Below are 27,500 nucleotides of genomic sequence, written 5' to 3' on the forward strand. Positions count from 1 at the left end.
GGTGAGGAGCGGAGAAGTCACCAATTACCCACTTAAAAGCTTTTGATGACTAAACAGGGACACTACGGGAAACACTATTATTTAGTTCTTAGGCACGATCAACTTGACATTATTAATTACGGCAGAACATCGCTTCTCCCCTCCCCACAAACACACACACACACACACACACACACTCCAGGCCTAAGAGAGAGGGAGAGAGAGGCCTCAGCCACACAGTGCATTAGACCCAGCGGGCTCCTCGCCACAGCGCAGGCCCACAGCGAAATCCTACACCCCCCTCCACCAGAGGAGACCATTACACGCTCCACATTACACTGCCCAACTGACACGGATCTACTGCACACACCACTGGCACATAAGACCAGGGCGGCGGAGGGGAAACTGACACTAACTAACAATTATTGACTGACATTAATACTCGCCGGTGATTTCTCGAAAACAGCAAAGGATCAGTATTTCTAATCGTTATAGCAAATGATCACCATTTTTTTTAATGATTCATTTTTTTTTTTCTTCATATAACTAAATGTTTCTTACGTGGCTATAGAAGAAATGTATTCATAATATTCATGTATAAATAACTAAGAAGGCACCCCGTGGAGCAGCAGAAGGCCGAGTCTGGGAAAGAAGGCTAGCGGGCCGAGGCGATGGAGCTTTAAGTAAGCTTGCAGAAAGCATTTCAGAGTAATTACTTGGGGGTGCTGGGGAGGTGGCCAAAACCACTTTAACATCTGCACTGATGTAACTTAAATACCCTTGGCCCATGGCCAGGGCTCCATTCCGACGGGCATTTCCAGCTCCGGAGCACAATAGGCCTGATGTTCCTGTCCTTAATGGCGAACGAGTGCCAGGGTCTGCCGCAGGTGTAAGACAGGAGCTTACGAGCCGGGACGGCACAGCACGGCCATTTTTGGCAGAGGGGGAGGGGGAGGGGGGAGGTTATGAGCACCTGGCAGGATATGGCTCCTGGAAGGAAGGGGGAAGCGCTATGGTGGCCCCTGAGGGCTAATTTTCAGTGTTGGATTAAAAAACCAAGTTTTTTTTTTTTTCCTGTGACACTGCGTGGGCTGAGTGAGCTTCAGAGCTCCAGGGCTATGAATCATTGTTCACGATAAATAAATAATAAAACACAGAAAAATCTGCAGTGCCGATTCCTAAATGCCCTCCATGAAAATTACATATTGTGCTAGTTAGCAGGGCTCTTCTGAAAATGAGTTCTGAATTCGCCGCCGCTGGTATTTAATAAAAATAAAGCCATCCTGTGAGAAGGGCCGGGCAGGAAAATGAATGAGGGAAAAACCAGAGCTAAAAAATGATGAGTTTAACCTTTAATTGAAAAGTAGCGAGAGAGTGAGAGCACAGCAAGTGATCATTAAAGCTCACCTTGAGGAAGCGGTGCAGCAGGAAGGTGAACCAGTTGGTGAGCATCTTTTCAGCCACGGACTCCGTTCTACAGAAGGACCCAAAAGACACACACACACACGCTGTCAGCTCATATCTCACTCTCTTCATTTACATAGTATATGCAATCTTACCCTTTCCTTCAGGCTGTTCTCCTTTGTCTGACTTACTTCGCATACACACACTAACACGCAAACACACACAGACACACGTTTTACACAGTAAAACACACTAGCATATGCTACAATTTTGAGTGTTTTAAGTCTGTCAGACCCCCTGCCTTGCAAAGGTTGTGGGTGTCTTTAGCACAGCTGACAGTCCAAACACAAACACACACACACACACACACACACACATAATAACACATACTTAACAACACAAACATACACACAGCCAGATGATAAAAGCTACCACAGGTGTCTCCCCACACCCCCCATCGCCCCTCCCCCCTCCCCACCCCCTCACTGTGACCTTCCCCCTCTGCCCTCTGACCTCCGAAGCAGCAGTTTGGGGTGGTTGCGGTTCTCCAGGTTCTTCTCGATGAGGTCGGCGAGCAGCTGCTTGAGCACCATGGTGGCGTACTCCATGCGTCCCTGCAGCGCCGCCATCAGGAGGGAGGCCACATTGCCGCGGTCGCGCATGGAGAAGGAGCGCTGGGCCTCCAGCGTGTGGATGAACGTCAGCAGGAACATCTTGTTGTGCAGCAGCTGGCTGAACAGACGCAGGGCCTTCTCCACATTGGCTGGAGACTGGAGGAGGAGGTGGAGGAGGAGGAGGAGGAGGAGGAGGAGGAGAAAGAGGAAGATATATTTGTATTAAATGATTGCATATTTACCAACACACCCGTTGTATGAAGTTGTCATTGATTAAGGTGATCCCCCACCATGGCCCATAGACACGGTAGAATGGGTAGAAGTATGTATGTGTGAACTAGGCTTTGGGTCTTTTGAAGAGGTACTCCCATTATATTAACAACATCGTTTTCCTGTTCTCTAGCATTTAAGAATGTCAACATCTACCCAGAGCAAACATCACTGAGTTATTTTACTCTGTCAAGCCTTTGGACTTTTTTTTTTTTTACCCTGGACCCTTTGTTCCGTCCATTAATAAAAATATACTCAACTATTTTGTTTAAGGTGGGGTCTGTATTGATGAAATTACAATTAGGTTTTTATTCAGCTCTCTAGCTCGGGACACTGAACAATGAGGCTGTTCACTAAAAAGGGGGACCTCACCATGACGCTCGTCTAAAAGAGAGGACCCTAAATCACTACCGTGTCGGACAATATTGACACTGTATTCTCCATTGCATTCATGTTGCGTAAAACCTCCGCAACTGGAAAGGAAGTGAGACAGGAGGAGGGAAGAGAAAAAGAGAGAAAGAAAAATAAAGAACGTCTAAACAAACAAGAGGACACCGACAGCAGGGGGTGGAAGGACTTGGATGGAGTCCGAACCGTCTGCTCCTCTATTCCTGATAGTAACATGACTGCCATTTTTAGCTTCCTGTGGACTCCATTTTTGAAAAGGCTTCTTCTTCTTCTTCTCTCTTTTTTTTGTGTGTTTCACAGCCGTGGCGTGGTGGACTCCAGACAAGCGGTCGATGAGTGCCTCGCAGGGGACACCGATTCCACTGCGCCTCAGGTTTGAATTAAAACGCCAAACCCAGCCCAGCCCAGAGAAGAGAAGAGAAGAGAAGAGAGGAGGAGAGGCTCGCTCTGAAGCCCTCTACACAGGCTGGGCTGCAGGCTCTGGTGCTACTGAGCTTTGGGGAGCTTTTTAAGCAGATCTGTGACTTTTTTTTTCGCCCCTCTTTCTCAACTCAGTTTTTTTTTTTGGCAGGAGGAGAGAGGGTGTGAGTGAGACAGTGAGAGAGAAAGGGAGGAGGGGGAAAAATCTGAGTTTCTAGCTCCACACACTCATCACCACACATCAAAGTCACAGGGCAGCTCCTGGGGTGTGTGTGTGTGTGTGTGTGTGTGTGTGTGTGTGTGTGTGTGTGTGTGTGTGTGTGTGTGTGTGTGTGTGTGTGCGAAAGGTTTAAAAAGAGACGGGGGTGGGGGCCTTCTTGACAAGACCGTGAACTCACATCCAGCTCCTTCAGAACGGGGTGCTCCTCGATGCCCGGGAACATGACCCGCATGGTGTAGGTGCGGTACTCCAGGAAGGGGATCTTGACGCCGTCCATGTCATTGGTCAGCTCCTGGATGTCCGTCTGCAGCTCGGCGAATGCTGTTGGGAGAGAGAGGCGGGGCAGAAGGAGGGATGAGAGAGATGGAGGTGGGGGTGGGTGGGGGGGGGGGGGCAGTGAGTGTGTGTGTGCTGCTGTGATAAGCTGAGTCATCCAGTGGTGGCTGGCTCATGAATATGCATGGCCTGTGTCTGAGGCGCAGAGCCTGCCTGAAGGTCAAACTAAGGTGAAAGAGTTGACTGACTGTAAACATCTTGTCCCTTAAAACAGGAGAGATCTGTCAATATGGTAAGAGAGATGACTCGGACTCAACGACAAGCTACCCGCTTGCCTCTCATACAGGCTGGGCAGAAAATGCATCCAACCCCTTAACCACCCCAACCTTTGCATATGCAAATGCCTGCTGCAGATCAACTGTGCAGAGGCAAATTTACCACACCCAGGCATGCAGCTTCAGCGAGAGGAGCGCGCGGGGGGAAAAAAAGCGAGGCAGCTTCAAAGGATGTGAACACCAGCAGCACCTAAAGACATGATGACCCAATTCAGCTCTTTACAAAGCTACAAAGCCTGCCTGCACACACACCATTGCTCAGGCCTGAGTCACACACAGCAGCCTTTAAAAAGCTCAATGGCACTGGCGTTTAACACACATAGGGCTAGCTGTAGTGCACACACACATTAACACACACACACTGCTCAATGCTGCTTCTCTCACTTTCTCACACGGATACATCTGCTGAATACTGAATGCTCTCTCTCTCTCTCTCTCTCTCTCTCTCACAAGCACACGCACATGCACACGCACACGCACACACACACACACACACACACACACACACACACACACACACACACACACACAAGCACAAGATGGTGAAGGAAGATAAGACGCTGGAAGCAGAATGGGTGCCAGAGAGGTGAGAGAGCTGAATAATGGACACAGACACACACAATGCGAGGACAAAATAATGGACAGACACACACACACACACGTGTACACACACACACACACACACACACACACACACACACACACACAGGACAGAAGGGAAGCACTGAATAATGGGCAGAGGCAGCTGTGGCAGAGACACAACATCACACAGATTCACACACAAGCACACACACCTACACACACAGACTCGCACAGATAGACACACTCACACACAGACAAAAACATTCCAAAGTCGCAGAGAATAATGAGTAAAGGCATTGATATGATTAGTGCAGGTTGTGGGAGTGGCTGAAGAGACTAGAACTAGTGGGAGTGGCTGAATTTCATACATGCTTATACACACACACACACACACACACACACACACACACACACACACACACACACACACACACACAGGCTGTGGACACAGGGTAAAAGAAAGGGGTCATACAGCAGTACACACAGCATACTACACAAAGACTACCAGTGCTTTCAACCATGATACAGAGGATTCACCAATTAAATGACACCAGTACTCATTGCCATCATCCTAATAAACAAAATGTGCACCCTGTATTATGTAAGGGTAGCAGTGTTGAGTTAGCGGTTAGCATACGATATGATGCAAGAGTTTAGCCTGAGTAGTAGGAATGGGGCCAGGCCTTTGTAGTTCAGCTGAAGCCCTCTGCATCATGTGCAGATCGTAATGGTGTTAACGACCCCACTGCCCTGCCGTGAGAGTGTCCGGTACAAAGACCTACAGTGTCAGAATTCTAGTGGGCTGGTTTACGAATGACAGAAACACTTGCACGTCCAGAAGCACTGGAATCGTTTGAGTTCAAAGACAAAAAAAAAAAACAACAACAACCCACTACCCTGTTTTCTGGTCCGTGCGAGCGAAGGCGCCATCTGATTTCACTCAGAAGTTCTGCCTCCCAGATCAAGAATTGTGCCAATTAGAAAAAGCCAGATGGTTGACACACACACAAATACTGAGGGAAGGAAGGACGTCCTGTTTCTCCGCCTGGAATTTCCACATCTGATGGAACCGTATGCACAGCATTACAAACGAAGAGGGAGCCGTCTTTCTCCGCGTAACAGAGGTAAGATAGGTCACAGTGGTGTGGCATGAACCTCCTACTTTAAAAATGAATAAAATACTCAATCAGTGGGCAGCTAGGGGCAGGAGCTGGCCTACTCTGGTTGGGGTGCCTGATTTGGATCCCCACCAGGGGTCACGGGGGGGGGGGGGGGGGGGGGTGGAGCCTTGCGGCGGCCCAAATTGCACGCATCCCATCTGCACTCACCTTCCTTGCACTCCAGGGCCACGCGGGACTCCAGGTTGTCCATCTGCATCTGCAGGCGCTTGAGCGTGCGGTCGGCGTCGCGGGTCTTGCGCTTGTAGGCGATGAGCACGGCGATGATGGCCACCAGAAGGACGCCTCCGCCCGCCCCGATGCCGATGATGGCGGGCAGCGTGAGTGTGCTGTCGGAGTAGATGTGAAGCGTCCCCGGGGAGTACTCCATGCCACCCACCAGGATCTGCACCACAGGAATCGCATTGTTGGCAAGTTAGCATAGCGGAAAGCACACACACACTTACACGAACATAAACAAACAACCACACACACAAATACATATACATATAGAACACAAACACATATGAACACACAGCCACAGATACAGACACACATACATACACACACGTGTGTGTGTGTGTGTGTGTGTGTGTGTGTGAAATTGCATATTGATCAGGTCTGTACACATGTTTCGTTGTTAGAAGAAAAACAACAACAACAACAACAATAGCACAACACAAAAACAAACCGAACTCTGGAACTCCTCTCTCTGCCCGGAGTGAACCAGCACACACGTTCCCCAGCCTCATAGCTCTCTCTCTCTCAGGCATCCGACCTCATCTGAGGCCTTGTTGGAGCCATATTAAACCATACTTAAGGCGAACGCATTAGCAGAACTGGCTAGCCGCTACACATGATGACACCCACTGAATGAACAGATAAACCCCCCCCGCCGAATCCCACCTCATATCCCACCCCCCTTTGTTCTCCTCACTCATCACCTATTTTCAGACCAATTAACCACGGTGTCCCACCGGCATCCCTAACGAGTTTCACCTTTGCAGCGGCGCTTCACTCCTGCATGCCTGCATGAATTATTGAGGCTTGGGGATTGAGAGGAACAAAAGGGATCCCAGCGAGTTGTCGATAAGTGTCAGGTCATTAGCGCCGCCCCACGAGAGAGGGATGCAGAGGGAGGGAGAGAGAGAGAGAGAGAGAGAGAGAGAGGGAAGGATGGACAGAGAGAGAGGGAGAGATGAAAAGGGATACAGAAGGATGGAGAGAGGTAGGGATGTAAAAAGGATAGAGAGAGAGAGAGAGAGAAAGAAAGAGAGAGAAACCCACACCTCTACTGCTCTCTGACCACTCACTCACTCCTCTCTAATCTGTGCTTTGATTCACACACGTCTCCCACCCCCTGCTGTATACACACCCATGCACACACACACACACACACACACACACACCCATGCACACACACACACACACACACACACACACACACACACACACACACACACACACTCACACACCCTAACTCCCCCCTCCTGTCTCCCCCCTCCTTCTAGGTCTTATTGATCCCAGTAAATCGAGTTTGAATGGCGCGCAGAGTCAACAGCCTGATGGATGCGTGGGGCGAGTCCACACACGCCGCTCTGCCAGCAGCGGAGCGTCAGGGCTGGGCCTCGGACATCAAAAGACACCGCGGTCCGGGGCGCTTCCTCTAATGGAAATTGATTGTTTTTTAATGAGTGATTTGCTCTGATAATTATCACGGCGGCACCTCTGGTTATTGTGAAACCTCTTCATGCACACGGCCCTGCTCATCCCGGACATAGAACAAATCAGTCATTCCTCAGCCCCCCGTCCAAACGCTTGATACGGTTATCTCTTGTGTCTAAATAGACGCTAGAAGGCTGTACGGGAGGATGTTGCAAAAAAAAAAAAAAAAAAATGATGACATGACATGACAAGCCTTCGAGGAGAAACTGTGTTCTTTTGTCTGTCTCTTGTCACAAGCCCTGCACGCTTTCTGTGCGCTTTGAAGGGGGGAGAGACAGGGATGGGAGGCAAGTATGCAGGGCCTTCATGATAATTGTTTGAGCTGCACAGTCAACAGATAGTTAGATTACACAGAGAATTGCTTGTATCAGCGCACCAGTGTAATCATAAGAAGTACTTAATGTATGATGAAGCTCTCCCCTGCTTGACCTTTATGTTTAGGGGATTAGCATTAAAGTAAAATATGGCCATGTGCCACCGCCTGTTATGGAATTGATTAAGTCAAATATATAGTGCCTTGGCTTGTGCTGACCAAACATTCAGCCACATTTTTTTTGTTTCAAATTTTTGGACAGATTTGCCTCTTTTTTTTCTCCCCAGCCCTTTTAAAATCAAGGAGAATTAATTATTCTTGGAAAATATGCTGAAATACATGCAACACGGTGAGTTATTATGCTAGCCTTATTAGTCAGCTGTTTCTGATATTTTCTGATATTTTCGGACGGTGCCAAAAGCATTCCAGCCGAGGAGACGCTTACCGTAACTCGCTGCTCTCCGGTTAGGTCTGGCGAATCGCAGAGCAGCTGCGATTCTGAGACTGTTAACAGACACGGGGTTTCTCCAATCATCACGCTGTAATTCAGACGGGCACTTCCAGGGGCTGGAGGGATCAGGTTCTTTCCCTGTTTCCAAAAAGAACACCATTTAGATTAGGCTTATTATTCAACTGGATTTGGCTATGCTGAAGCAGATAAAAATGCGTAATCATATGACCACAGCCCAGTTGCAACAATATCTCAAGATCTTAATACCAGCATTAGTATACCTCAGAAATAACATCTGAAAGCTTAGATATTGAAAAAAAGAAATGATCCAGGGAGTATGTTTTATCCCTGCCCTTACACGGTCAAAGCTTTGTGTATCTTGACAATACCTTTGTCAAATCAACTAATGCCTTAAAAACAAGAGGTTCACAGTTGAGTACCTCCCTAAGAAATAATGTTGAGAGCTCATGGTAGCTATGTAAAATAACACTCGGGAGGGAACTCACCTTAAGGATAATAGGGGAGCCTGGCTTAACCTCCAGTATCCCAGAAGTCCCGAGCGTCTCGAACGAGGGGTTGGGGTAGTATGTGAACGGCGTGCCGTTGAGGATGAGGAGGGCGGTGACATGGTCCAGGATGAACCCGAACTCGTCCGGGTGCACGCCGATCTCTGGGGTCTGACGCTTGCTGTAGATGATGCCGGGAGCCAGGCAGGTCATCACAGAGTCGTTCACCACCGTGCAAACCTGGAGGGATCACACACACACACACCGGACGGACACACACACACACACAGGTCACACTGATGGCACCCCACTGCAGGAGCTCCTCATCCCACTGTTATGATGCCAAGCCTGAAACAGACCCTCTTTCATAACCACACCACCCCGCTGATGTGATTCAACAGTCAAACTCATGACTCGTGTTTCGGTCGACCCGCCATCTCTCCATTTCACGGTATGCTAACAACACCCTCACTGTAGCAGATAAATGCCAGATACCTTTAAGATCAACACGACATGATCCACAGGGGATCTCCCGTGAAGTTGAACAGAGCACAGCTACAGTGTAGGATGTGTGGGAGCATGAGCAGGTAGGGGGGGGGGGGTGCAGTGGGAGTGTGTAGAGGCAGACGCAACGTGAGCGTGAGAAGTCAGGCCTTGCCTGAGAGAGGCACGTAGCGTGAAGAGTTAGCAGGCGGTGCGTGAACTCCCCTGAGGAGAGTGCAGGGATGGGCAGCATTTCTGATACATACATTTAAAATATGTATTTGAAATACAAAATAGTATTTTGTCATTTGTATTTGATTGGCCGAAATGGTTATAATAATTTGTAGAAAAATTGTATAGTGTTCATTATTAATAACACAGAAAATAGTTTCCCCAAAACTTTATGCATCTGCATGTATCTTTGGGAGATAGAATGACGTGCTGAGCACTTTGGCCATGCTTGTTTGGCCATGCTTGAGGTCGACCCTTTACGCTCATTTTCAACGGTCATAATTTGAATTTTGGGGTCTACTAGAACAGATTGACATGCTTCAATGTTCCAAAAACACATTATTTCTGTTCCCCGTCTGTCTGAAATGCTCCGTTAGAGCTCCTGTGTCTTTAAGCCCCCCTTTCCTATGGGCCCAATGGGCTCTGATTGGTCGGCTAGGCGAGCATTAAGAATTGTATTACGAGATAACATCATCTTGTAACTAAGGGCTGGAATTCCAACAGGGCTTTTCAGGCAGCTGAGAAAAGTAGTTTCTGTGGAGTTACTCCCTCTGGTATGTGGGTTTTGTAAATCTGCAGACCATTTAACATGCAAAAAAAATAATACACTAAAGGAAAGGGGGAAAACATAGGGGGAAAGCATAATAGGTCCCCTTTAAGACAATGGCAAGTGAAAGATTGATGTCTCAATTATCTTCTTCTCTGATTCAGTGTAAAGGCCAAATTATAGTCCAGGCGACAAGAGCTGCTCAACAAAACAGACGTAGAATTGGCTGCATGTAAAAGAGTGCAGCCAGGCATTGAAGATTTTTGTTGCTCTCTCTGAATGATGACAAAAAATTTGATGTATGCTTATGCCTTCTTGACATGGCTAGGGTCATGTAGCTGTCTTGAATACTCCCCTTCATGATACAGTGCTTCTCAAAATTGATTTCTAACGTGCCTTGTTGTGCTGTCAAATATTATCAAATGACCAAATATACATATGCAGAGAGGAGGTTTGCGAGATTATGTCATGTTGCCTTGGGGAAATATATTATTGCATTTTTTAAATACATAATATCGTAGTTCATTTTGATACATGTCATGGTTGCTGTATTTACTTTTACAACTTGAGTATTTTGTATCTGATATACTAAATAATGTATTTTTGCCCATCCCTGGAAATGTGTGTGCGTGTGTGTTTTTGCTTACATTGGTGGTCTCCACTCCTCCGTATCTGGCTCGGACTTTGGGCTCCTGGATGGTTTGCAGGTTGGTCCCCGTGATGGTGAGAGAGGTGCTCCCACTGAAGCATTCACACAAACACAGCAAGCATGAGCACAGATCACCACAGAGTGCAGTGAGCCCTCAGCAGAAAACCACAGCTACCCTACAGTAAGCTCAAGCTTCGCTGACACGACCCGACACACAGGTGACTGACGGATATAAAAGATAACTGGATCACATTTGTTTAGGGCGTTGCTACACTCCTGGGACTCAAGACACTTTACCAGTAATGCCTCTCATTACTCCACTCTGACATACACTCACACACCAACGTGTGTGTATAAGGTGCCAACCAGTCTGTCGGGAGCTGCAGGGGTAAAATGTCTCATTCACAGAGAGGGAGCCAAGCTGTATCAGCTATGGGCAGCTGATGTGCTCTTGAATGCACTCCTTTGCTCAACTAGAAGAAAGCACTCGGTAGGCTGGTGTCAATCCACAGCAAACATGTCTGCTGCTTAAAATATGTTCTTTCTCTGCACACTGGATAAATATGTTCTTTCTATGATAAATACCATTCCTGACTTCTGCTGAGCCCTGCTAAACGCATACCTGACTAGTGAGTATGATGTAATGCTATGGTTCAAATACTCACTTGACGATACTCCAGTTGGGCTCGATGGTGGCGATGGTGGGGTCCTCGGAGTAAGAGTAGCGGACGTCAGGGTTGGTGACCTCTGCCTTGTCAATGAACAGCTTGATTGATGCGTGTACTCCAGGATTCAATGATGGCGGTGTTTTGCACACGATCTCACGCATGGTCCGCCTGTCACAAAACAGAACAGTGAACACACACGTGAAGTGGCCGAGTCTAATCGATCACATTGACAGATCACCCTTAAACAAGCACATTTTTTCCGATTTCTCTGGGAAAAAAAATGTAAAGCTCATCCTGGCATGCATTTTATCACTTATGCAATTTGCTCTACTCCTCTGGCTTTGTGTTTTCATTTTCCAGCCAATAACCCTTTTGCTTCTGCCTGTTTTCACACATCTCTGCTTCTCTTTATGTCTTGTGCTATCCTATACGCTGAGCTGATATATGACAGCATACATGTCAACAACATGGCAATTTTATGGAACAGCGTGTTGAGGTGCCACATAAATATAATTTATGTCCATTTTTCCTGTGCATACATTATCATCAAATCACAGCGACGTGACGTGACGTGGAAGCAAACACAATGCAACGCTGTTGTTGTTGCTGCTGCACTCACTTGACAAACTGACACTCCTCGTTGGCCAGCATGACGGTCACCGTGCTCCCAGCGTCCAGATTCCTCCCTGAGATGGTGAGGCGGGTTCCCCCAGAGTTTGGGCCCTTTTCTGGCAGAACCCTGTTAAAGCTGGGGGCCTGGGGACAATGAGCAAACAATTCTCCATTAGCCCCTCCTAACACGCACACACACACACACACACAAGGCTGCCGCACATTGACACGGGCAATTAAGTGCTTTACATGAACTCCAGCACACCCTAATACACACACAAACACACACACACACACTCCTCACCCCACCGTGTACACATACACTATTCACCAGTGTTGTGATAATAATTGTTGTGCTGCACCTCCCATTGTGGACTGGACAGAAATATTTGTGCTATTAGTGTTGGAAGCGGTTTTGTTTTTCTTTTTTTTTGGCTGCTCTTGTTTAATTTAATGTGGTGCTTGTCAGAGTGGCAGGACTGTCCTTTCTCTTTAATTAGCTGTGTACCTTCCTAATTGCCCTGAGCGCATGTATTCATTTGCAGCCGGCCGCTAGTACTTCTCCTTGAACCAGACTGCCTGGCTGCTATTGATTATGCGTTCAGGGGATACAGTCAGGGCCATCTATTTGTGGTGTGTGTCCATTTGTGTGTGTGTGTGTGTGTGTGTGTGTGTGTGTGTGTGTGTGTGTGTGTCTGAGAATGTAAGTATGTCTGGGCGTGTCTGAACCTGTGGGATTGTGCATATATGTGTGTGAGTGTGAGTGTGTGTGTTCATCAGCGTGTGTGTGACTTGTGTGTGCTTGTCTGTGAGTGTGTAGTTTCCTCTGTGAGCAGGTGTTTATATCTTTTTCTGAGGATGTGTGTGCGCGTATGCGTATATATGTGTGTGCCTCTTTGTGTGTGTGTGTGTGTGTGTGTGTGTGCTTCTTTGTGTGTGTGCTTCTTTGTGTGTGTGTGTGTGTGTGTGCTTCTTTGTGTGTGTGTGTGTGCTTCTTTGTGTGTGCTTCTTTGTGTGTGTGTGTGTGTGTGTGTGTGTGTGTGTGAGTGCTTCTTTGTGTGTGTGTGTGTGTGTGTGTGTGTGTGTGTGTGTGTGTGTGCGCGCGTGCCCATGCTGTGTTCCCGGGCTCTGGGATAATGGACTGATGCGGTGTCCCTGTCGGGTCGTGTTCGGTGCTCTGTGGGGAGGGCGGTGTAATTGCGCCACACTGGGCCGCCTCTCCTCGAATCCACCCTCCTCCCCTCCCCTCCCCTCTCATTGCGTCTCAGCTTCAGGTTGCTCCCCAAAGAACTGAACCCGATAGGCAGCCAGGGACCCCCCTCCCCACAGCAGCCCGACTCACAGACCTGGGCCTGATCTGGGCCAGTGTCCGTAACGGCCTCAACATTTAACATTCTGCATTTAACATTTAGCTCAGCTTCCACCCATGCTGTATCCATAAATCAAAACCAACCACATACATACTAAGACTGGGTAAAGCAGCAACAGGGAACAGGGAACAAGAAACATATCTTAAGAACATAATAATCAAAACATACGGTCTAGAGAGGCCTCTCCGGCTGACAGAGACGTGTGTCTGCCCTTCTCCAAGCTAACAGCCCTGAACCCCGCCCAGGCAACATATCTCCGTTATCTTACACACATAAACACAGCATTCCAGTGTGTCCACTCCATTACTGTCCACCTGTCTGGCTCACCAAGTAAGTTCACAAATCTAAATTTAACAAATATCTGCACCATCTTATCTTATCAGACATAAAAAAATGCCGTTTGACATTTGCAGTTTGTAAGTGCCAGCACAGCTCGCCAAATCTCACAGAAATATAAACACCCTAGCACAGAAATCTTAACTATGTGAATAAACACATAGAGAACTGAACCATTTAAAGGAAGTTGCCTGGCCACCACCAAGCTTTCCAAACCTCACCAAGACAAAATAAATATCAAATATTTTAAACACAGGCATTTGAAACATCTATAAAGTCCTCATTTAGGTTTCGTCTATCTACCCAGGCTGCTTGCTTTCCTAAAAGCAAACCACAGACATATATCCAGTACCGAACACACCCATTTCAACTATTTAGGTTGCATCTGTTTGTGTGTATGTGTGTGTGTGTGTGTGTGTGTGTGTGTGTGTGTGTGTGTGTGTGTGTGTGTGTGTGTGTGTGTGTGTCTGTAATGTATGCATGCATGTATGTGGGCATATGTGACTGTTTATGACGGCAAGCGTGTGTCTGAGAGGAGCTAAGTTTCGTCTATCTATCCGTCTGCTCCATATACAGTATAAATAAACGATTTAAATAGAGTATATCAGTGGGGTTCTGAATGCCGGTGTGGTGTCTCTCACAATCCCACACTGCCAGCTTTCAACATTTTAAACACATGCATTTGCATACAAGTAGATCTACCTACACATTAGAAGTGTCTTTGCACATTTTTCAACACCAGTGTCTGTAAATGGAGGGATATTGGACATAGAGTGGGGTGGTGGGGGTGGTGTGTGTGTGTGTGTGTGTGTGTGTGTGTGTGGGGGGGGGGGCTTCTTTTTCTCCAAAACCACATTAGATTTCTCAACCTTCCGGACAGGCCAGCTGAGACAGTGTGCAGCTGGTGTGTGTGGGATGGGATTAGGACTGGTGGGGTGGGTGTGTGTGAACATGTGTGTGTTTGTGTGTGTGCGTGCGTGTGTCTGTGTGTGTGGGGGATGTTTAGCTTACCACAAAGGAGTAGGTCTGGGAGGACTGGGTGCGGTACTCTGCGCTGCAGTCGCCAATACACAACTCCACTGGACCACCAGGGGGATTGGCCAGCAGCGACTCCTCCATGTCACACACAATCCTAAGAAAACACACACACACACACACACACACACACACACACACACACACACACACACACACACACACACACACACACACGCGCACCAGATGCATTGACACACCCACAAGCATGCAAGGACAAACACACACACACCCACACCACACACACACACATCGGTGACACACTGTTCATAAGGCCATTTCATTCACTGCGCAGAGCAATAAGACAGGAAGGCAGAAGGGTCCTTCCATACTCTGTCCTTTCAGGAGCCTCTTTCTCCTGTCCGCTTCTCATCAAACCCATTCATTAGTGGCCACGGACAAACACTTGAAATGGCTGACGGAGCTCTCCACAGCATTTAGCACTGATTCTCTTTCAGAGGATCTGCTTTAAAATACAGTCTGCTAATGAAGACATATTAAATGGGACTAACAGGGTTGTTAACAAGCACAGGAAGGCATAAGGAGATATAGAGGGAATATACAGTATGATACTATATCTTAGGGCCATATACATGACGCTATGTTGTGCCCTACAATATTGCTAAATTATTTCATTTGGGATCTAAGATGAATCGAACGTGCATTCAAAATGGCATGAGTTTCCCATATATCTGAAGTCTGAGTCTTAACTGCATGTCACGAGTCCAAAATGGTTCAAGCACACCTCGACACTTAAGATAGGACTCAATTATAGGACTTAACATGAATCATGAAGTCAAGATGGGTTCAACAGGAACCTTAGTGGGCCTGTGAAAATGGCTGAAATACTAGAGGATGAGTCAGACACATCTCAGGTCAGGAGTCCATTATACTGTTTTAACCACTTAATGTGCTGGGATCTCTCTTATGGCAAGCAAATCATAGAGGGCTTTAAAATGAAGCCACTGTTGTATTATTATTGCGATTTAGCCACTGAGGGCAGTTTAATGGTAAAGACATCTACATGCTGCAAATGTTTGATGTCTTTGATGTCTTTACCAGGTCATGATTGCATGAACGCAGTGCATTCGTGTGTGTGTGTGTGTGTGTGTGTGTGTGTGTGTGTGTGTGTGTGTGTGTGTGTGTGTGTGTGTGTGTGTGTGTGTGTGTGTGTGTGTAAATAAAGGAACCACTCAGTGATGTGCTGACCTCTCTGCGCTGATGTACTCGGAGGGGACGGGGTCACAGCGGACCCCCGCCACGCGCACGGCGACAATCTCCCGCACCTGCAGACCGAGGTTCTCCCCCTCGATGGTGACCCGAGTGCCCCCCTCTTTGGGGCCCGTCTGTGGATGGATCTGTGGGGGTGGCGGAGGGTAGAGTAACCATCAGGTACATTGCATCAGGTCAATGTGGGATTAGAGGAGCATGTGTGAGGGCCTGTGACAGTGTGTGTGGAATGTGTGCATATGCTTATGTGCCGTACAAAGGTGGATCAAAATAATGTGGGTGTGTGTGGGTGTGTGTGTGTGTGTGTTGTATGTTGGCATATGGGCCTGTTTATTAAGGCAAGCGTGTGTCTGAGAGGAGCTATGCTTTAGTAATATTAACAGCATCTACCAGCTGTGTGTGTGTGTGTGTGTGTGTGTGTATATACACAACAGTTTATATGTGAAGGGGGTGGGGAGGAATTAAGGTATATTTCTATGCATATGTGCGCATGAGTGCGTGCCTGTTTCTGCGTAGGGGTGTACGCATGTGTGTGGGTGCATGTGTACAGCAGTATGTGTGTATGTAGGTTAGTTCTGAGCGCATGACTGCGGCGTGAGCATCTCACCTTGCTGATGCGGGGGTGGCTGCAGCGGACGTTGCGGCGCAGCTGGTGCATCCAGTTGTGCTCGGGGTTGTTGCAGTGCTGCTTCAGGAGGCAGCGCTTGTCGCCCAGACACCAGCCACAGTCGAAGCGGCTGTCCGCCTTCAGACACAGACCACAGCTGTCCCTCTGAGCCTCACACTTATATAGGAGAGCTGCACACACACAGACACACACACACACACACACACACACACACAAAAGAAACACACACAGAGAATACACAGTTAGGGAAACCAAGCCCTGGGTCCAGCTGTGTGCAGCACTAAGCAGAAAAACGGCTACTGGCTACAGAACACCCACACTGGCATTCAGACAAATGGGTGACACACACACGAACAGTAGCCAGAGACTGGGGAAGAGATAGAGACTGGGGAAGAGAAGAGACAGAGAAGTACAGGGAGAGTGTGTTACAGAAAGAGGGGGAGAAAGAAAGATGAAGCAGACTAGCTGAGGGAGACAGAGAGGGAGGTAGGCAGAGCAAGAGAGAAAGAGAGAGAGAGAGAGAGAGAGAGAGAGAGGGGGGGGGGGGGGGGTTGTAGTTTGTGTATGTGAGTAAGAGACTCCAGTGTATATTGTGATGCGCCTCGGTTCGATGCCCGCCCCGCCCGCCCGCCCTCCCGCAGTAAATCCTTGCGTATCCTCCCCCTGGCCCAGTGGGCGCGTGGCTAAGCAGCTTTGATGCCACAGGTGAGCGGGGCGCGCGGGGCCGAGGAGCGAACACGGCACCGTATTGACCAGGTCGGGAGGGGAGAGCAATCAAACGCCGCGCCGGCCAAGCGACCACCAGCCTAATCTGCGCATGAAGCCAATCACTTACAAGAGTGATTACATCTGCAGTGCCAGCGAGTGGGAGGCAACTCGGCTGCACGTTTGCTTCCTCACTCCAACTCCATCTCTCTCTCTCTCTCTCTCTCTCTCTCTCTCTCTCTCTCTCTCTCTCCCTCTCTCCCTCTCTCCCTCTCTCCCACTCTCCCACTCTCCCACTCCCCCCTTCTCTCTCATTCTCTCTTTGAGCTACTGCAGAAACAAGGAGATTAAGTCCTCCCCTGCACTAAATATTGACAACTAGCAGCAGCCTTTCTTTCCCTTTTTGTCCTAGTTCTGCTGAATGGCTAATGTGTGTGCTATGAATGCACACAGAGGCAGAGGGAACGGTCCTGATGTTGAATCTGACTTTAGTCGGGCTGGGGAGGCAAGTTCCATGGCTAGGAGACAGACGGATCCAGGGAACCCAGATGTCGTCAGCTACCTGTGGCTAATGAGCAGTGCGCCAGCGCGTCTTTCGCGGTTCACTGAAGTTTGGTACGTCCTGTGCTCTCAGCCGCAGTGTTTTGCTACATGCTCAGCTTGTGCAAGAGCGCGTCTCCCTTCTCCCTCTGTCCTTGTTTCAATGTCACTTTCCGTTTGGATGCCACCACCAACTACTCCAAGAAGATGATCCATTTTGATAAACAGCTACACATCTGTGCACATTGGGCGTAGCTTGTTTACATGGAATATAGACGGCTCGTTAGAGTTTATTCTTTTTTTTAAATTTTTTTTTTAGGTTTATCGTTAGGTGGGCGTATTAGTTGGCATTCTTTACCCTCCGCTTGAAAGCACCTGCATTCATAACACAGACACACAGCTCTACTGATAAGGCAGACTGCAATCGAAGTCTTTCGACAGGGGAACATGGTCAGAAAAAACGCACCATCAATAAACCATGGGAAAACGGCTGAGCGGTTAGAGTGTATGGATGTGTCTGTGTCTGTGTCTGTGTCTGTGTCTGTGTCTGTGTCTGTGTCTGTGTCTGTGTCTGTGTCTGTGTCTGTGTCTGTGTCTGTGTCTGTGTCTGTGTCTGTGTCTGTGTCTGTGTCTGTGTCTGTGTCTGTGTCTGTGTCTGTGTCTGTGTCTGTGTCTGTGTCTGTGTCTGTGTCTGTGTCTGTGTCTGTGTGTGTGTGTGTGTGTGTGTGTGTGTGTCTGTGTGTGTGTGTGTGTGTGTGTGTGTGTGTGTGTGTGTGTGTGTCTGTGTCTGTGTCTGTGTGTGTGTGTGTGTGTGTGTGTGTGTGTGTGTGTGTGTGTGTGTGTCTGGATACACATGCACACGTGTCACACACACACACACACACACACTCCAGGGTTAGACTGCACTTAAATGACATCTGTGGAGGGACTGCATCTATAATGCATGGGACTGCCACGTGTGTCAGCGTGTGTGTGAGTGTGTCAGCGTGTGTGTGATTGTGAGTGTGTGTGTGTGTGTGTGTGTGTGTGTGTGTGTGTGTTTACAGTCACGCCAGGGCCACTGGAGGCCTGAACCCCTGACTCCATGGGGTGGAGGTCCTGGCCTAAGACAGGCCCGTGGGAGAAGCCACCTGCGTCACGTGTGCTACAGTGACCTACATGTCTCCCGTCAGTGCACACACTCAGGGCACGTCAGCCAATCACACACTCTCTAGTGGAGGGGGTGAACAGTCGTCACCACAATATGTAATTCACCATGAATGTGTGAACGCATTCTTAGTGGCATTAAACGCTTAAATATGAGTGCAATAGGTGTTGGTGGGTGATTTGTGAGGGGAGGTCAAATAGATTTGTTTGCACAAACAATTGGAGGAAGGAAGGTGAATTTTGCCATGATACGCAGATTAAATAAAAGGTCCATGACTTTTGCCACACACACACACACACACACACACTGTGCACCTAAAGTTGCACGAAAGCTCTTGACCAGACACAAACCTTTCATGGAGGTCGGCTTGTCGATGGGGAAGTCTCCGTCCCACACGATGGAGAAGTCCACGGGCAGGTCTCCCATTTCATTCCCCTCGTACCAGTACTGCAGCAAGAAGAGAGAAAAAAAAAAACACACACACACATGAACGACAATACCAGAAGAGACTGTCATTAAGACATGTGTAGGAGTTCCAAAATAAACAACAGGCCCATTGCACACTGAGTCAGCACAGAGACCCCCCTGTTTATGACTGAACGCAACTGGATAAACGTTAAACTCAGCCCATGGCAGCAGGGTCATGAAGGGGGTGCATTATGGGGGTGGGGGAGGCTTCTTCTGGGGGGCTGCTTTGTGTAAAAAAAAGAACCTTTGACCTCGAGAGAGTTGCTGTCCATCAGATGGTGGTGATTTTGTACTGTGTTCCTTTTTTTTTTTTTTTTAAACAGTCAGCGTCGTTTCAATTAGTGACAGTAACACTCAGAGCACTTAGCCGCTCCTATCTTGAGCGGACATCACCGATCGGCTCCATTGACTGGCAGGGTGCAACACTTAATAGAGTTCAGAAGAGAGAGAGAGAGAGAGAGAGAGAGAGAGAGAGAGAGAGAGAGAGAGAGAGAGGGACATAGAAGGAGAGACAGACAGAGAGAGAGACACAGAAGGAGAGACAGAGAGAGAGACACAGAAGGAGAGACAGACAGAGAGAGACACAGAAGGAGAGACAGACAGAGAGAGACCCAGAAGAGAGACAGACAGAGAGAGACCCAGAAGGAGAGACAGACAGAGAGAGACCCAGAAGGAGAGACAGATAGAGAGAGACCCAGAAGAGAGACAGATAGAGAGAGACCCAGAAGAGAGACAGACAGATATAAAGAACACAGCCACCAAGCCAAAGGACCTCTGGACTCAGCAGAAAGAGGCAGAGCTCTCTCCACAAGGCTGCATTAAGTCAATCCTGCAAATAAATGCAGACATCTCCACAGTTGTTTAGTAGCGGCTAAACACCTTGGCCGGGGGAAACAGATCTATCTGCCGTCTCTCAATATCGCTTTACACACCCCAAACCAAAATCTATACGGTGGAGTCCTCACACACACTAAAAAACCGCATTCCTCAGATGCGCTCATTAGGCCTGATGGAAACATCAGCTGCTGTGTGACTGTTTATCCTCGCCGTCCAGGCGGAATATGGCCAAACCTGAGCAAACAAGCCGTACCCCACCCTGTAACACGCCGCCCCCCCACCCCACACACACACACACACACACACACACACACACACTTCCCTGGGCATTTGACGGCCACCGCCGTTGGAAAACTGCAGGGATATTTTAGCCCATTTTTCTAAGTCTTTGTGCAGCTGTTTCTCAGCACTATCTGAATTCAGGTGTGGAACGCTCCAAGTCTGGCACGCACAAGAGGCTGCGCTAAAAGACTGCTCAACCTGTTGACACCAGGTTCCAGGCAGTCTGGCATATCTATGGAGCCCAGTGTGTGGGATTTGCCGACCATAATTGGGGTCAATTTTGACCTGCCCGCACTTTTCCCCCCGCACAAGGTCAGAGAGATTCTTCCATGCATAATGTTGCAAGTCGAGAGAAATGTTTTAACCGTCGCTGGTGCCATTTTAACATTCAATGAGGAGTTCTTACCTGCCTATCTGCAGTGGCCGCCAGAGCACATTCACAGTCTGGCAACAAAGAAAATCTTTTATTATACCTGGAATAACGATAAAGAGGTACGACTGAATGACTGTAGAGACCGACACAGACTTCAAAAAGGGAGTGATGACTGAGCTTTGGGAAAAAAATAAATGAAATGTCTGGATAGAAAAAAAATATCTAAAGTAAAAAAAAAAAATAGACCTTATAGATACATAAAGAGAAATTCAGTGCCTTGTTGTTGCTCATCTGTCATAGACTGTACAGATGAAAGCCACGGTGCAGTCATACAATGTATTTTAGGTGGTAATGTAATGTATTTTTCGAGCCTATTGCCTCTTTTCAAGAGGGGCGGCAGGCAGGCTGCTTGAGGAGATTAGTGCCTGAGTGTAAATGGGTGGAAGCTTTTGTGTCGGCCCATACAATGGCGGCTTATCTCTGCCAGTCGTGAATTGATTTTCCTCGGGCCCTCTGTTTTTTCGGGTGGATCGGAGCGCCGCATAGAGACGGACTGCCCTCGTTCTGTCAGGATCCACGCTGGTTCGCCTCGGAAAAAAGACAGTGAAGTAATCTCACCTTGAAAAAACCCAATCCATCTGCGCCTAAACACACCCGGCAGACTTCAAAAACGGCAAACTAAGAAAAAAATAATGTTTGTGGTTTTTTTTGTTGGTCCATCTGTGTGGTTTGTTTCACTTATCCTTCTCACACTGAACAGCAACACTGAGAGCTGTGGAAGGGAAACCGCTAACTGTGTGTCTGAAAGGCATCGCTGGTCGTGTGCATCCTCTCTAAATCATTAATTCTTTCGCCACAATAACGGGCCTTACTGTAGCACCTGATACTAGGCACTCTTGTCTGCTTTTTGATCGTTATGACGGAAGATCAATCAGATGTATACCAAATGAAATTCCACTACTAAGAGAATTCCACCTTTTTGCAAATAAACATAATTGCAGTTTGTGGCTGACACTAAATGCAATCATGACTCATTGTGTTTGATCCCAGAAAATCGAGAGTACACTCCTTTTAAGTCCCTAAAAAACGAGACTGCTGGAGTCAGAATTTGGCTCGGGCAGAATTGTCGATGCACTCTCCTTCAAGTGACAGACTGAAAATCAATTTAACTTAATGATGGAAGCTTTCCTGTACATTTAATTAAGTTTTAAAAATGGAACTGAACTCAGCAGAAAAGACAAACCAGTATAACTACCTCACGGAAAGAGAAGAATTATCCACTGTGGCCGCTATTTCAAACAAACTTCAACAACTGACACATGGAGTGTCATTTCTCCGCACTCTCTCCCCTTGATCACTAATCCAACCATATGTCTCCATATTATTTTAATGACTACATTAAAGGACCGGGGGAAAAAAAGACAGCAGCATTTTATGGTTGAATATCTCAGACACAGTGTCAGGTTTTTCTTCCTTTGAGGGGAGGGAGCCATGATGTGATGGTTTGGTCTTATTCCCGAGAGGCTAGCGAGCATCTGCATGGTTGGGAATGCTGACGTGCTCGCTGAGGGTATATATGCACCGGCGGCTGAACTCGCCTACCCCATAAATGAGGCGAGATTGTTGGTCCAAGGACTAACCAAAGCATTCTTTCCCCATGAGAACTTGTGGCCGTGGTGCTGATCTCATACTAAACGTTCTGGAGTATCACTTACGGGCTTATATCTTCATTTGGAGCACGCAGCTGAGACTCAAATTACACAGCAAAGGGCTTAGAGCAACATGATGTGATGAGAAACACAATAGGTCCATAATTCATATGGCTGATTGATCACCATCGTTCGATGATCAATTTATCTAAATGGAGACCAGCTGCTACAGTCCAAGCCATCTATGACCTGAACCGTGCACCAAAGGGAAGGCAGAGGAGAAATAAGTAGACTACGTTAATCAAAGGAAAAATGTATCGGATTGGGGGGGGGGGGGGGGGACAAAATCGGGGAGGAAATTAAGATGGGTATCAGATAGGCAATTGGTGCAAGATGGAAAGGGCTATTCTTGGCCTGTCGCTAGGTAGAAGTTGGCAGATTGGGTAGAGGTAGTTTTGAAAGAACACAAAAAAAAACACACAGTGTTCTTTCAGCCATTGGCTGTTCCCATGCTGCTCAGAAGCTCTTTTGCACAGTATGGCGTGGTGCACTTTGAGGCACTGGAGAATTTAATGTCTGATTGAGCACTCGATATAAAATAATAGAATAATGAGGGCAAGCTGGTTCAAAAAAGCCTGACGAAAATAACGTTCAAGTGTTTTCATTCAAAAAGCCACGCTACCCTGCAAAGACTGTAATGATGTCCTTTGTGAGAGGCCCTTTCCATGGAGAGGCCGGTTCCCAACTTGGTCATCGGGTAAAAGGCCTCCGCTGCTCTGTTACCTGGGCAACACTGCCTGTGCCCACCACACAGGGGTCAGTGCCACTTAGCAACTCTTTTGCTCATGGATTCATTTTAGAGAGGGACATTTTTTTTCCCTTTTGCCTTGAAAGAAAATATGAAAAGGTAGGTTAGAAGTGTGTCTTTTGATTTTGACCCATGAGGCATGATAAAAGAGCACCATTTGTTATGCAGGCTGAAAAAAAAAAAAATCCAGGCCATATATGGTGAAAAAGCAAATGCTTATTAATTTTCAACTTCAACTAACACATTAATCATTTATTTGAAAGGCTATGCGTATGTGTGTCTTTGTGCGTGTGTGTGTGTGGGGGTGTGAGTGTGTGTGTGTCTGTAGGTGGGGTGGAGATGTATCATTCTGATTTATTCCGGCTATGGCAGCATATTGCTGATGTCTGCAGTGCAAATCAAGAGAAAAGACACATAAAGGAAGTAACAGGAAGGGACGAATTTTAGCCTGGATTAAGAATCACATCTTTGCTTCTGACACGTTAACAAATCACATCTTGGAAAAGATCCCCCCCCCCCCAATCCCCCCCTCCGCCCTTTTTTCTTTTTTACAGTGGAGAGATTGATTTATGAATTGGCAGGCATTCACAGAGATGACTTTATGAAGTTGTCTGATCTGGACACACGGGTTCGTGGCACCTGCTCTTTCCCTTAGCGTCACGTTAAGTCAATAAACTGCACTAGTGGCCTAAAACCCGACTCGACTCGTAAAGTAATCAACAGGAAAGGGGAGCCACTTTCGGCAAGCGATAGCATCTACATTCGCATCCGCTTGCGTCGCTCACCATACTCAGACACCCTTCCGCTAAAAGTTTCGATCTGGACGCACGGTTGAAACCACCTCACAAGGGCGCCCTTCATCGTCGGCATCCGCGCCGACCTTTCGCGTTGTCATGCTAATCCCGCCCGCTGAAATTGGCTCTAATCGGGCAGGACCTTTGACTCATCTAAGACACAAGTACAGTGCTGCCTGTTCAAGGGCCGGAAGCTGAGAGTCGCAGTACAATGCGGAGATTGTAGGAAAGTGCAGAGGGGCCAGCTGCTTCGACGATGTGTGTGTGTGTGTGTGTGTGTGTGTGTGTGTGTGTGTGTGTGTGTGTATGTGTGTGTCAGGGAGCAGTGCGGGGAGGGCAGATGGGAACAGGAAACTGCTGAAAAATTAAGCAGCATAAAAAAGGACCAGTTAACTTGATTTGGCTCCCTCTTTGCCAATGAGAGGTGGGGAGTAGCCCCCGAGGGGAAAGAGATTTGCATCGGGATAAGGGCAGCGTAACGAGCGGCAATACAATAAGCCCACCCTGAGTGATTATCAGTGCTGTCCAAATCCCATACACATCTCTCAAGCGGTGCCAGGCCTATCCGAGCCGAAGAAAGGACCTCAGACACATTTTCGAGTACAACCAAGGGATCAGGAAACCATTTGAGACAAGAGGCACGCAATTCAGAAGACAAATTCAACATTCAAACACTCCACATGCACCCTTTTTTTTTCTTTTTTTGACAAACGGCGCCTCAACTACTTCAAAATTGCGAGTGAACTGTGGCAGTAATGGTCCAAGAAGAAATTGACAGGGGGAAAGAAATCACTCGGGCTCTCGACTGCCATCTCTTCACCTAGTGCATCCATTTTCAAACTGCCTCCCTCCTGTGGCATCAGAGGCCCTCTTACCCATCTCCCCGAAGCAGCAATGGCTGCCGCAGGAGCAGCAGCAGCAGCAGCAGCAGCAGCAGCAGCACATGGGCAGGGTGGTGGGGGGAAGGGAGGGAGAGGTGAAATATGCTGACCGATTCATAAAAGTTGCACGGGCGTTGTGAGTAAACACAAGATGAAACTGATTGATTCAGCGTTGCCCATCGGAGGACACTCACAATTGCATTAGCATGGACCCCTCGGCCTCAAAGTCACCTGGCTCCTGCGAGGTGGGAATGAAGGCGCGCGACTCCACTTGACGGCCTTATTGATTGATGGCTGCTGCCTTCCATGAGTAGGTGAGCCAGTGTGTGTGTGTGTGTGTGTGTGTGTGTATGTGTGGTTGTGTGTTTCTGTGTACATGTCTGTCTTGGTGAGTATGTGTATGCCTGAGTGTGCACGTGTGTGTGTGTGGAGGGGGATGTACACACACACACACACACACACACACACACACACACACACACACACACACACACACACACACACACACACACACACACACACACACACACACACACACACACCCCCTACCCCTGGGAGCAGGAGTAATCTGCAGCATGTCTTTGTGACGGCCAGATTACTATTCAACGGAGATTCATGGAATGCAGGGGAGAGGCCCAGAGGAGATGATATGCTCTCTCCCTGCGGTGTCACAGGTAATCAGACTATCAATTAATCTGAAAGGGCCCTATCCCAACAAAGAGGGGAGGAGAGGAGAGGAGGGGAGAGAGAGGCAAGGAGATAAAGGCAGATACGGGTACTGGACAGGGGGAGGGGAAGAGGAACAGAGAGCGAGAGAGAGAGAGAGATGGAGAGACAGCACACAAAGGAAGGGGGGGGGGAGACAGTGGCTGCCTATCAGTCTGAGGCTCCTGCTGATGTCAAATTGAACAGAGACAGAGGCTGACGTGAGATTTATAGTTCCCACAAACACAGATAGCTCCTAATTCTAAAATACGGTGCCAACTAGTCTGCAAATCACTTAAGCTCGCAGAATACAAAGTTGAGGTCATAAATATTTATCCTGCTGGAGGTTTGTCCACCCCTCCCGTCCATTAGTCATGCAGCCGGGTGTTAAGGAGTGGACGGATGAGGCACCTGTTGCCCCCCGTCTTTCTCCATCCTTCCCTCACACCTTCTCTCCATCCCACGTGCCACGGGGAGGAATTTTCGTAACTCGCTCAACACTTCCTGCACTCTACTGCCGGTTTGGAAGTCCAGGAGAGCTTGTGCTTTCTGTGCAAACCCCCCGCCACCCCCCACCACACACACACACACACACACACACACACAAACACACACACACACACACACACCACCGCTGGTTTGAAATAAAATTAATGGCGTCCTACAAAAACTATGTTTCAATTTCAATTTAAATGCATAGCGGGGAGTGGGACTGGGGCACAGGGCGGGGGTCAGAGACAGCGTGAGTGATGAGAGGGGGGAAATGAAGGAGAGCAGATGGGGGCAAGGCTGCGCCGCTCCTGAGGCAGGGTCCTTCCCTGCGCCACCCAACCCCCCCCAACCCCACCCCCACCCTACCTAAACCTGAGGATGGAGCAGCCGACGGCGGCAGCATGTGTCATTCCGGGAAAGGACAACAATCAATCCCGCGCCGGAGCGCCGAGCCCCTGCCGTATGGGCGGGTGCGCGCAGCAGACGTGATCCTCATTATTAAGTGGCCGCGGGACATCAATCGTGCTGTCCAAGGACGCAGGCACGCAGGCTGCCCTTTGACCTTACAGAGGTCAAAAGGGGTCAAAGGGCACACACTCCACCACATGTTTCCCCCCCCCCCCCCCCATTCTTTTGAGCCCCCACCACACCCCATGAAATGGTGACACCACATTCCCCTTCACTAGGTCACATTGTCAGACCAAATTAAGACCCACATCCAGTGCCGAGCTAATTATTTTACAAGACTCCCTGGGGTTACTGTGACAACCAGATGGGTCACAGAAGGCTGCCGTCTGTATCGCCACCATGAGACAGAGGGAGAGAGGGAGGGAGGCGAGAGGTGAGGAGAGAAAGTGAGATAGAGAAATGGGGGGGGAGGGGAAGAGAATGTATATGTGTGAGAGAGAGGGAGGGAGAGAGAGAGAGAGACAGAGCAAGAAGGAGAGAGAGAGAGAGAGAGAGAGGGAGAGAGAGAGAGAGAAGGAGAGAGAGAGAGAGAGAGAGGGGAGAAGGGTGAAGGGAGGGTGGGGAGACTCTCAATGTCAGCTCTCTGACATGCCACATTTTTCACCGGGATTGTGAACACACGGGCTTTAACGTTATGAATTGATGTCTCTGCTGATTTCCGGGATAAAGGCTTTCCTTTTTTTTTACCCCCCACTCCCCCCCTCCCCCCCACCCTGATCAGAGACTGTGCAAAGTCACCTTGACTTCCTCTGGCAGATTTTCCAGACATATTCATTGTCATTCTGTGCCCTCAAGAGCAATGTTCTGCACTGTACCCAATTTCCCCAAAAAAGGAGAAGTGTTCCTCAGCATACGCAATTCTTTAATGAGGCGAGGAGAGGCAAAGCATTCTTTCCCCCCAC

General features: G+C 48.3%; 1 protein-coding gene across 2 annotated transcripts in view; it reads right to left on the minus strand.

The window, feature by feature from the left end:
* The window catches only part of plxna3 (plexin A3), a 129,619-nt gene that overhangs the window by 17,281 nt on the left and 84,838 nt on the right, over window positions 1-27,500 (minus strand). For both annotated transcript variants that reach the window (XM_031565870.2, XM_031565869.2), the window contains exons 11-23: window positions 19,192-19,288; window positions 16,429-16,619; window positions 15,801-15,949; window positions 14,568-14,688; window positions 11,858-11,994; window positions 11,236-11,406; window positions 10,569-10,662; window positions 8,661-8,900; window positions 8,149-8,292; window positions 5,837-6,071; window positions 3,494-3,636; window positions 1,897-2,153; window positions 1,387-1,453 (exon numbers count right to left, since the gene is read on the minus strand). In XM_031565870.2, coding sequence (XP_031421730.1) covers window positions 1,387-1,453; window positions 1,897-2,153; window positions 3,494-3,636; window positions 5,837-6,071; window positions 8,149-8,292; window positions 8,661-8,900; window positions 10,569-10,662; window positions 11,236-11,406; window positions 11,858-11,994; window positions 14,568-14,688; window positions 15,801-15,949; window positions 16,429-16,619; window positions 19,192-19,288 — 2,046 coding nt within the window. The remainder of the gene's footprint in view (window positions 1-1,386; window positions 1,454-1,896; window positions 2,154-3,493; window positions 3,637-5,836; window positions 6,072-8,148; window positions 8,293-8,660; window positions 8,901-10,568; window positions 10,663-11,235; window positions 11,407-11,857; window positions 11,995-14,567; window positions 14,689-15,800; window positions 15,950-16,428; window positions 16,620-19,191; window positions 19,289-27,500) is intronic.

The sequence above is a fragment of the Clupea harengus genome, chromosome 4 (assembly GCF_900700415.2).
Source record: "Clupea harengus chromosome 4, Ch_v2.0.2, whole genome shotgun sequence".
NCBI classification, from domain to species: domain Eukaryota; kingdom Metazoa; phylum Chordata; class Actinopteri; order Clupeiformes; family Clupeidae; genus Clupea; species Clupea harengus.